This window comes from Lathyrus oleraceus, chromosome 3 (assembly GCF_024323335.1).
Source record: "Lathyrus oleraceus cultivar Zhongwan6 chromosome 3, CAAS_Psat_ZW6_1.0, whole genome shotgun sequence".
Taxonomy (NCBI): domain Eukaryota; kingdom Viridiplantae; phylum Streptophyta; class Magnoliopsida; order Fabales; family Fabaceae; genus Lathyrus; species Lathyrus oleraceus.
This window is the reverse complement of record NC_066581.1, coordinates 54848299-54863852: the sequence shown is the minus strand read 5'-3', so window position 1 is coordinate 54863852 and position 15554 is coordinate 54848299. Positions and strand designations below refer to the sequence as shown.

General features: G+C 38.7%; 1 protein-coding gene across 1 annotated transcript; it reads right to left on the bottom strand.

Annotated features, from left to right (window-relative positions):
- Window positions 1–1498: 1498 nt before the first annotated feature.
- Window positions 1499–5724, bottom strand: LOC127129621 (uncharacterized). The gene is made up of 3 exons (XM_051058774.1): window positions 5341–5724; window positions 4636–5222; window positions 1499–1766 (listed from the first exon to the last, which is right to left on the bottom strand). The coding sequence occupies exons 1-3, from the start codon at window positions 5722–5724 to the stop codon at window positions 1499–1501; spliced, it is 1239 nt and encodes a 412-aa protein (XP_050914731.1).
- Window positions 5725–15554: the final 9830 nt, after the last annotated feature.

Genomic DNA, 15554 nt, shown 5'->3' with positions numbered 1-15554 from the left:
AATTCACCAGTGCAAGGGTCTGGGATAAACACGGGTCGAACCAATCAAGCGTTAGGTCTAAGACACCCAGCGTAACTACCCACTCTTACCAACAATTTTACGGCGGCATGGAGGCAATAAATGGACGAAAGCAATCATGAAAGTGTCCAAATGTTAACTCAAACTTTGACCACTGTGTTGAATCCTCTGATTCAGAATACGACTCAGTTAAATCAACAGATGACAACACAAGTGGCTCGAATGTCTGAGTTTCTTGGTATACCTCACCACCAGCGTCCCCTGCCTAGGGATTGGGTAAGAGAGAATCAAGAGCCCACGTTTGAGGAAGACCTCACCATTAACCAGATCCCACAAAATCAAGGGGGAGTAACAGTAACCCCTAGGATTGAACCACATGTACCCAGGGAACCAAGGGTGTTAATGGTAAACATGAATCAAAATGCTGATGATATCATACGGCAAGTTCGACATGATGATGTGGCAACAGATAATAACCTAGCAACTATAGTCGAAATAATTATGGTTCGAAATGGGGTAAATTTTGGCCTTAGAAGACCAAATTATACGTCGCCTTTAGCAAAATATGTCCTATAAACAGATGCACCCCTAAGGACCAAAATCCTCAAATTCACAAAGTTTGCTAGGGATACTACTGAGTCCACTGTTGAACACGTGGCGAGTTATTTAATTGAAGCTGGAGATATGTCAAATAACGAGAGCCTTCGGATGAAAATTTTCCAAGTTCTCTTACAAAGAATGCTTTCACATGGTTCACAACTTTGCACCAAAATTCGATCCACTCATGGAACCAACTGGAAAGAATGTTCCATGAACAGTTCTACATGGGGAAAATGAAGATAAGTTTGAAAGAGTTGGATAGTTTCAGACAAAAATTCACTGAGCCAATTGATGACTATCTGAACAGATTTCGACTACTCAAAGCCAGGTGTTTTACGCAAGTACCAGAGCATGAACTGGTCGAAATGGCCACTGGGGGCCTTGACTATTCGATTAGAAAGAAATTGGACACTCAATACCTGAGGGATATGGCCCAGTTGGCTGACAGAGTTCGGCAGCTAGAGCGTTTAAAAGAAGAAAAGGCTAGGACGAATAAAGGTAAAAGGGTAGCCTATGTCGATTTCAGGAAAGATGATGAAGATTCATGTCATGAAGTTCCAGACTTCGACGATACTGAGATCGACCTTGCTGAATTGACACAAGGTCCACCATATGCGTGCAAGTCGTGACAGAATTCGGCTCAAGATAATATAACCAATCCTTAGCAGCACTCTGTAGTGAAAACGGGAAGGCTCTCAGCTTGATGTGATCTTCGGTGATTCCTTTAGGTCTCAATGGTGTAGAGCAAACAACCTGAAATTCCTTAAGATGCTTATGCGGATCCTCACCTGCAAGACCACTAAACCTTGGCAACAAGTGTATTAAACCAGATTTCAACCCAAAAGGAACAATAACATCAACATATTCAATACATAAACCATTAATTCATATCAGGAGCAACAAGCTGCCTTAGTGTTCTATGTTCAGCCATGTTATTAAAATCAAGTTCAGAATCAAAATCAAATAAGTTATGCAAATAATCAGAATCAGAATCGCTAACGGGTGGTGAACTAGTGCTAGCTTGATTTGCTCTATGGCGTGCGTGCAAGGCTCTCTCTATCTCAGGATCAAAATCAAAAAGATCAGAACAACTAGACCTAGTAGCCTGAACTAATGCAGCAACAAATGCGAAAATGCCAACAATGTCCCTATTAGGCAAGAAAAAAATATGATCAAAATAAATTCAGAAAAATACAAAAACACAAAACTGAATCTAATTAGACGAAATAAGAATTTTGGAAATTTTTTGGAATTTTGTCGAGACTATGAAAACAGTAAAAAATTCATAAAAAATAGAAAAAAGATGAATTTGGGAATTTGAGGGTGGTTACCCGTAACTGAAATTCTAGTTATCAGACTTTAGATGTCAGTCAGATTGTTATGACATCCAATTCTGCACAGACAAGAATTATGCAGAACTTAAAAGTAAGTGCAGTAAATAACACAAGTAATTGTTCACCCAGTTCAGTCCAACATGACCTACATCTGGGGGCTACCAAGCCAGGGAGGAAATCCACTATTAGTAGTATCAATTCAAAGCTAAACTCACCCGTTTACAACTTCTCACTTAATCACTACCCAATGCAATTTCAATCTTACACTAAGATCAGAGTTCCTACTCACTCCCCCTCAATCACCTCAGTGATAACTACCTTTAATCAATATTAAAGACACTTTGAAGTCACACTTCAAAACAACTCTTGATTATGCTTCACAGCTTAAATCAAGATGCACAACACTCACGCTTAAAAGCTTTGAGCGACACAACACTTACAACTCAATGAACACCCTATGCCAAAGCAATCATCTACTTGATAATGGCTTGGCTTACAAGTTACGTCTACTACTAGACTCACAAAACTACAGCAGTGAAGTATGATGGACACACAAAATCTTCACGCCTCAAAGTCCCTGAAACTGAATGAAGGAACGCCTTCCTTTTATATTGCAGTACCTGGGCTTTTGCACTTGTATTTTCCTGAATTTAAGGTCACGCGAGTTCCCATAAATTCAACATTTAGGTTACTAACAAATAGGCTATTTGTTAGGTTCATTAAATGTAGCTTGGTTGTTGATTTCCTGGATTTTCTCTAAGCTGTTGAATCCCTGAAGAATAGCCTGAGAAAAAGCTGAAACAGAAAACTGAACAACCTACAATATAGCATATGCTGTCAGGAATGAATGTCACGACATTCAGCTTGACATCAAGGTCCATATGCTGAGTCTGTTTTTCCAGAAAACAGACTGTACAATTTTGCTGACCTGTACATGATCAAAATGACCATACTACAATAACAGCTTACATTAATAAATGTCAAAGTGTCCAATTTAACATTTATACATTTGGCCTTAAGTTAGTTCTGTTATTCTCTTGAAGAACAGACTAAGTAACATGCTGAAGTATAGCAGAACACCACTCTGTCTAATCTTCAGTAGCTGCTGTCAATGATGAATGTCATAACATCCAGTTTGACATTCAGTCAGTAGGCCTTATGTCAGGTCTGGTCTTTCCTTGATAACCAGACTGGAAATAAATACTAAGTTCTAACAGAACACCAGCTGTTCTATTCCTTAGTATCTGCTGACAGGTATGAATGTCACATCATCCAGTTTGACATTCAATAAATCCTGTGTTAGCTAATCCTGCAGTGACTACTCAAGTGTGTCATGACCTCAGTCAAGACATCAGAGTACAGTTAGTTATTCTAACCTACAATGTAGTCACACATACATACCATGTCATGACATCAGTCAAGACATCAGTACCCATCTAGTGTTTTACCATATAATGCAGCCAATTAAACATCTATAAACTCCCCCTTTGGCAAATTTTTGGCTAAAACACTTTGATCCCCATAACAGAGTTCATGGCAGCGGAATCACACACCTAGCAGGAAAAAAACTAGCTAATACACTCAGAGTGGCAGCACACTCACACAAATGGAAGTTAAATAAAAACTTCACACAGCAGCACACACATACAGAAGTTAAATCTAAACTTCAACACACAGCAGCTGCAGGGGAGAGGGAAGTTAAATAAAAACTTCACACACATATCAGCATACACACAGAGGCATACAACAGCATACACACAGAAGCTAAATACACACTTCATCACACAGCAGCTGTAGTAGAGGAAAACTTCAATCTGTCATGAATGAGAACCTGTTTTAACAAAGTTTAACAATGTAAACTTCTGTTGTCCTGGGGTATCACTTGTCACTCCCCCTTTTTGTCAAAAATGTTGCCAAAGCAACACTTTAATTTACAGATCCACAAATAGTAATTAGAATTACACAAATGACAGAAAAACACAAAAGAAGTATTTAATCCTCAGCCTCATCATCAGCCTCTTCTTCAGAGCTGGCCTCTTCCTCCTCCTCAGAACTTTGCCTATCAGCTCCATCCGTGTCCTCAGCAGTAGACTCCAATTGCAAGATGAACTTTTCCAGTGCATGCTTTCTAGCCTCCAGCTCTCTGCAGGTCTCTTTGAGAACTGCAATAACATCAGCTTTGTCTGGTTGGTTGCCAGCTTTGGGTGTTTCTCCCGATGTCAAGACAATGTCAGGGACATGCTTGCCCAGGAACAGTTTGTAGCTGAAAGCCAATGGATTCTCTCTTCTTTTCACGAAGTCATTATCTGTCAGGATATGTGGAAATTGATTCAGCACAATTCCACATATGAGAGATGGAAAGGCAATGGGTCCCTTCACACTAAAGCTCCCAGCATGTTTCATTGTCTGATCAAATATGTATGTACCATAGTCCACCTTTGCCTTGGTTCCCACTGCATAGATGAACTTCCCTAACACCATAGACACAGTCGACTTGTGATTAGTGGGTACCTAGTTGGCTGCTCCAACTTTGTGTAGCATTGCATACTTTACACTTAGTTGGCTGGCCACCAGCTTCCCTTTGAGAGGCCATTTTCGGACTTGCTTTGCTGTGATGACTTGACAGACAGCATTGTCAGTCACTTCAAGCTCTGGTTGCTCTTCATCCGCTCTTCCCAGATACTGATTTATCACAGAGGGGGAAAAGGTCACACATTTGCCGCGCACGTAGACCTTTCTAAACTCTTTGGATTTCCCATCAGAACACTCCTCTGACAAATTTACAATGAACTCCTTCACTAAGGTCTCATAGCACTTAGGAAGTTGAGACACAGTTCGTATCAACCCTGCCTCTTTGATGAGATCCACAATCTCCTTACAGTCCAGTGCATTCTGTGCCAGTTCTCTCTCCAGGGCCAGCCTCTTGTGGTAGACATACTTCCACCTGTTGACACTGGATGCAAAGTGGAAGGATACATTGTCAATGGGAACTTCTGGGACACTAGCAGCCAACTTGCTCGAAGAAGGCTTCTTCCTGGACATGGATGTTGTGACATCACATGGGACATCAGATTCAGACTCCACCACCACTGCCTTGGTCTTCAACTTCTTGGGCATCTCTTTGCTCCAAGATTTGGCAGGTCCATAGCCTTTCCTTTTGCGAGCACTCTCTGTCCCTGGTTGTCTGTGAGGAGTTGTCTCATCAACTTCCTTGGCTGGAGACCTTTGCATCACTGTCTTTTTTCCCTCTCCTAGTCCTGACCCTCTTGGCTATGCTAGGGATCACCGAGGCCAACAGTTCGTTATCAGAAAACTCGTCCAGGTTGACTGTGTCAGCTCTAGGGTTGACTTCAACATCTTGAGGGACACTTGCTTTCTCACCTCTCACCTGGCTTACAGGTTTATCATTCTTAGGGTCCTCTTTAGGTAACCCAGCTATATTTTCCCTCAACACAACTGCAGTTTCACGGCATGCACCATCATCGGGAACGATAGTGTTCAAGGGTACAGAAACCCCAGGAACATTTTGATCCCCTGACAAAATCTTAGTGACAATGGAGGCAATGGCATTGTGCACGTACCTCGATCCTTCCTTGGAAGGGTTGTCCAGCGCAATGGCTGATGAGATTCTGGAGACCGTTTCTTTTGGTCTTCTTGCATGGGACGACGTTCCAGCGTTGGCACTAACTTCCTCCCGGTTGGGATTGCTGAACTCCGTGCTGTGAGAGTCGGACACGGTGGTATAGGAGGTGGTATCGGATTGATGGGCCATGCTGAAAATCTCAGAGGGAAGATGAACCGTTTCTTTGGACGAGGGTTTGCACGAGTGGAGTTTGAAGTGACTGAATGTGAAACGCTTTATGCAGGAGTAAGGTCTATTAGATTTTGACCACTCAGAGCTCACTATTTGTTGTTTAATAATTTGACTTATTAAACAGTAGCTAACTAAATTCATTAGTTGCTATAACTTTTCAGACGCACGCATTCCCTCTTTGCCCTTACTATTGTCATACTTAGAAGAGTACAATGTTATGACATTCCGGGTGACATTGTACCCTGTCTGCATCAGGTTTCTCCATACTGGAGATGACCACCTGCTACCATACGCTAGGTGCTGAGTTTCTGCAGACGACAATGGTACACACTTCTGACTGTCCCTAGCTGCCATATTATTTGTCTGATGACCAATAGCTGCCAATGGCTTATTGCTTTTAATCAGACATTTTCCACAGTCTGTCATTTTGTCTAAAGGCCGACAAGAGACTCTTCTCACAGCTTCCTTAGGGATTTTCTTCTTCATTCCTTTTCCCTGAAGCAGATCAAGTCTTCCATGCCCCAGCTCCCCTTCCTGATCTCCCTTGGCTAGGGGACATTTGAGAGAGTATCTAGCTTTCCATAGATAGCAATTCTCTTTGGATATGTCTCCTCTCATCACTTCTTGATTTTCCCCATTCAACACCACACAACCTCCCTTGGTAAATTGTACCTTGCATCCTTGGTCACATAGCTGGCTTATGCTTATGAGGTTCACAGCTAGTCCTTTTACTAACAGCACACCATTCAATTTTGGAGCTTCAGGACTGTCCAGCTTGCCAACACCCTTGACTTCTCTTTTGGTTCCATCACCAAGAGTCACAAACTTGGTGGTAGGAGAATGCAAATTCACCACTAGGTTGCTCACCCCAGTCATATGCCTTGAACAACCACTGTCAAGGTACCAGTCTGGTCTGATATGTGCCTTTGGATATGTGTGAGCAAGGTTAGCAACACATAGCTGATTCTCAGGAGGGAGGTGATGCTTGGATATCTTCTGCTTAGGATTGACCTGAGATGTCTGCTTAGCCGCCCATGTTTGTTTCTTACTGAGGACATTATGCATAGACACCTTCTTCTTAGGCTTACCTTGTGAGGTCTGGTTTGGGTAACCATGCAGCCTATAGCAGAAGGGTTTTATGTGACCGAATCTACCACAATAATGGCATTTCCATCTCTTGAACTTTTTCTTCTGATGCTTGCTCATTCTGGGTCCTCGATGTTGAGACATTGGATGTGACTTCCCTTGGGATTTCTGAACTTTAGCCTTTGGGCGTTTGCGTTCAGCTGAGGATCCTTTCCCAGGGCCCAAGCCAGATTTGGTTCTAGACTTCTGTCCGATCTTTAGGATCTCTTCCACGGTGTCAGATCCCTTATTCAACATTTTGATGGATTTGGTCATTTGGTCTAGCTTGGAGGTCAGCAACGAAATCTCACTCTTCAGCCCCTCTATGACTTTCAGCTGCTCTAGTTTCTCAACTTCTAGCTCCTTGATGAGTTTCTTATGTTTTTCTCCTAGGATACACACTTCTGCACTTTTAACACATAGTTCTTTATATGAGGCAGCAAGTTCATCCAAGGTGAGCTCATCTCCACTTGAGTTATCCTCTGAGGCACAGACACTGGTCAGAGCCGTGATGTGTTTGGCAGATTCTCCTTCAGATTCACTCTCAGTGTCTTCCTCTGGCCAGGTGGCAGATAGCCCTTTTCTTTGCCTCATGAGGAAGGTAGGGCAGTCAGTCTTAGTATGACCATATCCTTCACATCCATGGCACTGGATTCCCTTGCCTTGGTTGGACTTTTCTTTAGAAATTGATCTTTTTCTTATGTCAGACGGAATGTTCTTGACATTAGGTCTACCCTGTTGATCAAATTTCTTTATGAGCTTGTTGAACTGTCTCCCAAGCATGGCTAAGGCTTCTGATATACTTTCATCACCTTCAGTATATCCTGCTTCTGACTCTTCTGCAGTATTAGATACAAAGGCTACGCTTTTGTTCTCCTTTTCAACATTCTCACCCAAGCCCATTTCAAAGGTTTGGAGAGAACCAATGAGCTCATCTACCTTCATATTGCAGATGTCCCATGCCTCCTCTATGGCTGTAACCTTCATGGCAAACCTTTTAGGCAAGGACCTGAGAATCTTTCTTACAAGTTTCTCTTCAGCCATTTTCTCACCTAGTCCACCAGAGGTGTTTGCAATTTCAAGGATATTCATGTGAAAGTCATGTATAGTCTCATCCTCTTTCATCCTCAGATTTTCAAACTTGGTGGTCAGCATCTGAAGTTTGGACATCTTCACCTTGGAAGTACCTTCATGAGTTACCTTGAGGGTATCCCAAACTTCCTTAGCTAGTTCACAGTGGTGCACCAGCCTGAAGATGTTCTTACTGATTCCATTGAACAATGCATTCAAGGCTTTGGAATTTCCAAGAGCTAATGCCTCTTGCTCCTTATCCCACTCTTCTTCAGGAATCTGCACACTGACTCCATCTTCATCTGTCTTCGTTGGATGTTCCCATCCTTTGTTGACAGCTCTCCAGACTTTGCTATCTAGAGACCTTAAGAAGGCTATCATACGGGGTTTCCAGTCATCATAATTAGAGCCATCCAACATGGGTGGTCTATTTGAGTGTCCTATATCCTTGTCCATGGTACTAGAAGGTAACTTCCCTAGATCTCACCCAGAAATTCACAGGCAGGGTGCCTCCTCTGATGCCAATTGAAATTCTAGTTATCAGACTTTAGATGTCAGTCGGATTGTTATGACATCCAATTCTGCACAGACAAGAATTATGCAGAACTTAAAAGTAAGTGCAGTAAATAACACAAGTAATTGTTCATCCAGTTCAGTCCAACATGACCTACATCTGGGGGCTACCAAGCCAGGGAGGAAATCCACTATTAGTAGTATCAATTCAAAGCTAAACTCACCCGTTTACAACTTCTCACTTAATCACTATCCAATGCAATTTCAATCTTACACTAAGATCAGAGTTCCTACTCACTCCCCCTCAATCACCTCAGTGATAACCACCTTTAATCAATATTAAAGACACTTTGAAGTCACACTTCAAAACAACTCTTGATTATGCTTCACAGCTTAAATCAAGATGCACAACACTCACGCTTAAAAGCTTTGAGCGACACAACACTTACAACTCAATGAACACCCTATGCCAAAGCAATCATCTACTTGATAATGGCTTGGCTTACAAGTTACGTCTACTACTAGACTCACAAAACTACAGCAGTGAAGTATGATGGACACACAAAATCTTCACGCCTCAAAATCCCTGAAAACTGAATGAAGGAACGCCTTCCTTTTATATTGCAGTACCTGGGCTTTTGCACTTGTATTTTCCTGAATTTAAGGTCACGCGAGTTCCCATAAATTCAACATTTAGGTTACTAACAAATAGGCTATTTGTTAGGTTCATTAAATGTAGCTTGGTTGTTGATTTCCTGGATTTTTTCTAAGCTATTGAATCCCTGAAGAATAGCCTGAGAAAAAGCTGAAACAGAAAACTGAACAACCTACAATATAGCATATGCTGTCAGGAATGAATGTCACGACATTCAGCTTGACATCAAGGTCCATATGCTGAGTCTGTTTTTCCAGAAAACAGACTGTACAATTTTGCTGACCTGTACATGATCAAAATGACCATACTACAGTAACAGCTTACATTAATAAATGTCAAAGTGTCCAATTTAACATTTATACATTTGGCCTTAAGTTAGTTCTGTTATTCTCTTGAAGAACAGACTAAGTAACATGCTGAAGTATAGCAGAACACCACTCTGTCTAATCTTCAGTAGCTGCTGTCAATGATGAATGTCATAACATCCAGTTTGACATTCAGTCAGTAGGCCTTATGCCAGGTCTGGTCTTTCCTTGATAACCAGATTGGAAATAAATACTAAGTTCTAACAGAACACCAGCTGTTCTATTCCTTAGTATCTGGTGACAGGTATGAATGTCACATCATCCAGTTTGACATTCAATAAATCATGTGTTAGCTAATCCTGCAGTGACTACTCAAGTGTGTCATGACCTCAGTCAAGACATCAGAGTACAGTTAGTTATTCTAACCTACAATGTAGTCACACATACATACCATGTCATGACATCAGTCAAGACATCAGTACCCATCTAGTGTTTTACCATATAATGCAGCCAATTAAACATCTACAGTAACTCTTTCCAAAACAGAGTTTGAATCGCATGATTTTTCTGCTCCTAGTAGATAAAAAGATGAATTTGGGAATTTGAGGGTGATCGCACGATTTTTCTACTCCTAGAAGATAAAACAGAATTTGAATCGGACACAATTTTTTAGAAAATCGGGTTTTCGGACCAGGTCGGACGAAGGAACGCGAATTGGCCAAAACAGCAAATCGGAGGGCCAAAACACTACAATCGACACCTATGACTCAACTAACGATTAAAAACAGCAAGAATCCCCGGCAACGGCGCCAATTTGATCCGCTGTCGCGCACGGGTCAAACAAGTAATTAGAAAACTGTAGTTTAGCGGAAGCGATAATCGAGTATCGTATCACAAGGATTCTTGTACTATTCCTAACCTAAAGAAATCGGTTTAAGGGGTTTATGTCTTAGTGGTCGATTTAGAAAACAAAGCAAAAAAAATGATTAAAATAAACGATTACAAAATAAGTCAATCTACTATTTTCGGTTTCCGGCTAATCATTGGTTTTTACCTACCAATTCCCTAAGCGACTTCGATCTCTATTCGATTCAATTTAGATTGACAAGCGCAATAGATATATGGCAGATTTATATTCCTATATTCCGAATTAAGCAAACGGATAAATACAATCGTGAATTAAGCAAACACGATTTACAAACGCAATTTAACGACAAAATGACGAAAATGGCGATTAATAGTTAGGAATGCAATCATACGAATTTAATCAAAACCATTCCATAAAATACAGATTAAGCAAATGAAATTTCATAGAATAGAATTGAATAAAGAACGAAATTAAGTTGATAGAATAAAAACCTTAAAGCCTTGGAAATTCGGTTACAGTAGATTGACTCTAGGAGATTAGTTCCTCTTCATGATCGCACGAAAGCAAAAAGTTATTATGAATAATGTGTAATTGCTACAGTACCGCGGCTGCTCTTTTAAACATAATAAGAGTTTCATTAATAATTCAAACTGGGCAAGAAAACCTAAATTCGACCCAACAAATGGCCCAAAAGAAAATATTTCCTAAAGTACGAAACTTCAACGAATTATTTGAGACATCTTCACTCCGAATCAGCTTTTGGTTTCAACATAAAAGTCATAGATCTTTCTCTTAGATTTCCAACACATGTCAAAACTTGCAAAACGGTATCTCGTAGCTCAAGTTATGATCTGAACAGTGGACAAGTATCAAATGACCGCTAAAATTCAAAATAGCAAACGAAAATAGATTAAAGGCAAACATGAACTTAAATCTAAAAACATAATAAAATAGTAAAATAAGCAAAATAAACTAGATAAATGCCCAAGTACAATTATAGAAGAATGGATTGTCTAGCTTATGAGGAGCTTACAAACCTCAGACTCTAATGTTAGAGTATGTTAATTAAATCATCAACCATTGTTCTTAAATACATTTGTTTGTCATCATCAAGAAGGGGGAGATTGTTGTAACAAGATTTGTTCATGCCCTTAAAAGGTTTTGATGATAAAAGAAGTATTTAAAGAATAATAGGGTTTACTAATGGTTGTTCAAGTGTGCAGGATCAAAAAACATTAACCTTGATATAAATCAAGTTAATCACTCAGAAGAACCATTAAAGGGAAGCAAATTTGTTATGAATATGAAGGATCAAAACCAAGCTTTCAGACTCTAAAGAGTCTACTTAAGTCTTTCAGATGTTGAGCCTAAGCTTACTTGAAATACAAAGATAAACAAAGCTCTGAAAACAATAATCATTTGAAGCAAGCAGACTCTATTTTAAAGGAATAACTATGCATTTTCTGAACAAGCTTCATCAACAATTTTGAAGATACTGCTTCAAAGGAACTTGTCTATATCAAGTCATCAACTCTAAAAGTGTTCATCCATACTAGTTCTGGTCAAGACTCTGATGAAGGCAAGTTCAGAACCTGAGATCCAAGACTCTGAGGTCTCATTTCAACCAGGTTCTAAAGACATATTCTATCTTCTGATTATTCTTTAACTAATTATATTAAAATACTCCGATTCAGGAAGCTAAGTATAAAGAGAACAATGACTATGAGCAAGCTTTAACAAATGTCGACAAGAAGTCTCCAGACAGAAGTTATCGAAAGAAGATCATGTGACAACGATACACTACTTTATGTCTAATCAGCATAAAGTAACGTTGTCAGGATCTTATCTCTCCAACTACTCTGAACTTTGTTATGCTCCTCTCAACGTCTTTATGCTAACTGAGTTTTTATCTTACTCTATTATACACTAGATAAAACCTTCAATGACTACTTGAACCAAGGGTAGTTTCAATCTTAAAAGGATCTATTCTCAGTATCTATTTGAAGAAGAAGGTTGAAAACATTTAAAGTGCTCAAAAGCTCTCACGTAGATCTCTAAAAGAGAATGAATGTGAGTTGAAGAATATGTGACTTTGTTCACAAGGATGTGGTACTAGTTCACATAAATGGGTTGAGAGAGAGAAAATGTGTTTGTACATAAAACATAGATAAAATAAACACACACTAAAAAGAAAATATAACCAGAAGGGTTAAGTGTGTGATAGTAGAATGAGACGTATTCACATATGTTTTAAAGAAATAATATGTGAATATGTTCAACATAGCAGAAAGATACAACAAAAGAAAATATGTGCAAGGAGAGAAGAATAATGTAATTTCATTCTTCTACACTCAGGAGCAAACAATTCATATTTTGCTCAACTGTGTAAATCTTTGTGTATCTGCTTAACCAAGAAGCACACACATAAACACAAAGTTAATACCAGACTCTTTGTTAAGAGAATCTGAAGACTCTAGTCGTTGTGCTTAGAGTAAATGTCTTTTTGTTAGATTGAGCAAAGAAGTCTATTTCTGGATAATTTGAGCATTGAAGTCTCATGCTTGCGGACAAAACAAAATTCTCTTTCAAGGATTGATTGAGCATTGAAGTCTCATGCTTGAGGACAGAGCCGAAGTCTCTTTCTGTGGGATTGAGCGGGAAGTTCTGAATGGGTAGTTTAGGCAAGGAAGTGTCTTGCTTGAGGGCTTGAGCATAAGTCTCTTTTCGTGGGATTTAGCAGGAAGTCCTGAACGGGTAGTTTAGGAAAGGAAGTCTATTGGTTAAGGGCTTGAGCATAAGTCTCTTTCTAGTTTGATTTAGAAAATTGTAATCTAAGTGATTATAGAGAAAATATCTTGTGCTGCAAGGGGACTAGAATACTCTCGGTTTGAGAGAAACCAAAATATATTGTGTGTCTCTTTATTTACTTCTGCATTTATATTCCGCTGTGCAAGAAAATATGAAGTCAGACTCTGAACTAATTCAGCCTCTTACTTGTATCAGGATTTGAGCTTGACACCTTAGGTTCTGAAACAGGGTTAAGAAAAAGGAAGTAAACTTTTCACTGTTGTTACTCACTCTGGTATCAAACTCTGAATGTGGTTAAGAATCTGATGTTCCAAAATCAGAAGTAAAAAGATGTTTTTGGGCATACACAATTTAACCACCCCTTCTTGTGTATTTTTCTCACATTCATAATTTTTTGCTCCACCATGATCTTATAAGAGGACTTCGAAAGAGTTGAATGAAGAAGCTCCCTCATCAAGGGATTTCCCAAATACGCTTTTCGAATCATAATCGTCAGTCATTGATATATAAATTTTTGGCGCATGCGATTGCGAGCAAGGCGAGGAAGAGGAGGATTGGGGGATATCCTTATCCTGTAGTAGAAGAAACACCACTCTCAGAATCACTCACTATATGAACATAACTATCACTCATCTTGGCTAGAAAATAGGAAATGATGAAGGTAAAAGCTTGAGTTAAGAAGGATATTTGGTTATGTGAGATTTTTGAAACAAAGTAAATGGAGAAAGGAAAAAATGTTGATCAAAGAACTCCAATCGCCTGATAAATGCTTTCAGGAAGGAAGAGAGGAAGGTGTTTGCTAATGAGAGCGATTATTAATGAACTTGAATGCGAAGGATTGTGAAAAATGTTCCTCAATGCTAAACTCCTATAATAATAATAATAATAATAATAATAATAATAATAATAATAATAATAATAATAATAATAATAATAATAATAATAATAATAATAACAATAAAGGTTAAATATGTTCCTTCTAAATATTATAAATTTCATTTTTAGTATTTCAAAATATTTAATTTAAAGAATGGTTCTCTTAAAAACATTTATCCACACTTTTGATCTCTAATATTAAAACCGTTGTTAAAACTATTGTTAACTCAGTTGTTAAATAATAAACCGTAGTTAAGTCTTTCGTTAAGTTGTAAAAATCGACTCTAAGTTGCAGGAGGGGGCAAAATTGTGGATGCAAATTTGTATGAGAATCATTCTTTGAAGAAAATATTTTAAAAAATTAAAAATAAAATTTAAGATATTTAGAAGGATCACACATATTTAACTTTAATAATAATAATAATAATAATAATAATAATAATAATAATAAATTATATTAAAATAAACAAACAATATCATATTTAGAGAGTTAGTTTAAGGATAACAATTTAGTATTGCAACCTAAAATGTGAAAGGACAATTCTAAAATATTTTTGATGAACTTTAGTACTTCACCAATATGGTCCAACTAATCATCTTAACTCATGAAACTCAATGGCCAAAATAACTGAATCATCTTAACTCATGAAACTCAATGGCCAAAATAACTGAATGTGACTGTGAAGCTTATCCAATAAAAACAACTTTTGAGTGAAACCATTGACATGATGAATGAAAACTAAGAATGAAAAATATGAATATAGCATGTTCAAACATATCTCTTTTAATATCTACACACTGCTTGGTTGAGGACAGGTTCAAGGAATTTAGTTTTCATCCTCTATTTCAGCTGATCAAGCTGTTTATCTATAAAACCCATTCAAAATCTGTAACCACTCAATGGCTACAATTTATTGCACATAGTGCTCTAAACAAAAACCATAACCCAGCATTACAAAGAAATGTAATATAAGTCTTGATCAAAGTCTTAATTCAAATAGTGATCCCAATCAATCTTCTCTGGCCAAAAGCCCTCCAAAATCTCTACAGCTATGTCCCTAGCATCAGTATTTTCATTGTGCTGTAAAACTGCAATCTTCTCCATCCCTCCACACTCCTCAACCATTCCCTTGCGTGCTTGATCTGCCCTTAAAATGTTTCTCAATCCATTTAAGCAAATACACACCGTCATTGGATCTGCACAGGTCAAGAGGGCACAAAGTGGGGGAATGCATCCATCATTCACCAATGACCTGATGCAAAAAGAGAGTTGTCTAGGTCAGGTTAAGGAAATATTTGTTAGTAAATTGACTGCAGGTTGCAGGATGCGTGTTAGAATAGTCATTGCAGCCTATAAACTTACAGAATTTGTTCCGGACTTCCATTATTGGTGATATTCAAAATCGCCTGTGCAGCATCCTTTCTAAAGTCTGATTCAGCCCGAGTAGAATTAACCAAAGCAAAAACCAAACCAGCAGAAATGACGGCCTACCCAACAAATCATCAAAATGATATGAGTTGATATATATTTTGTATACTCACTACTATACCGCAAGAAAGTTATTGT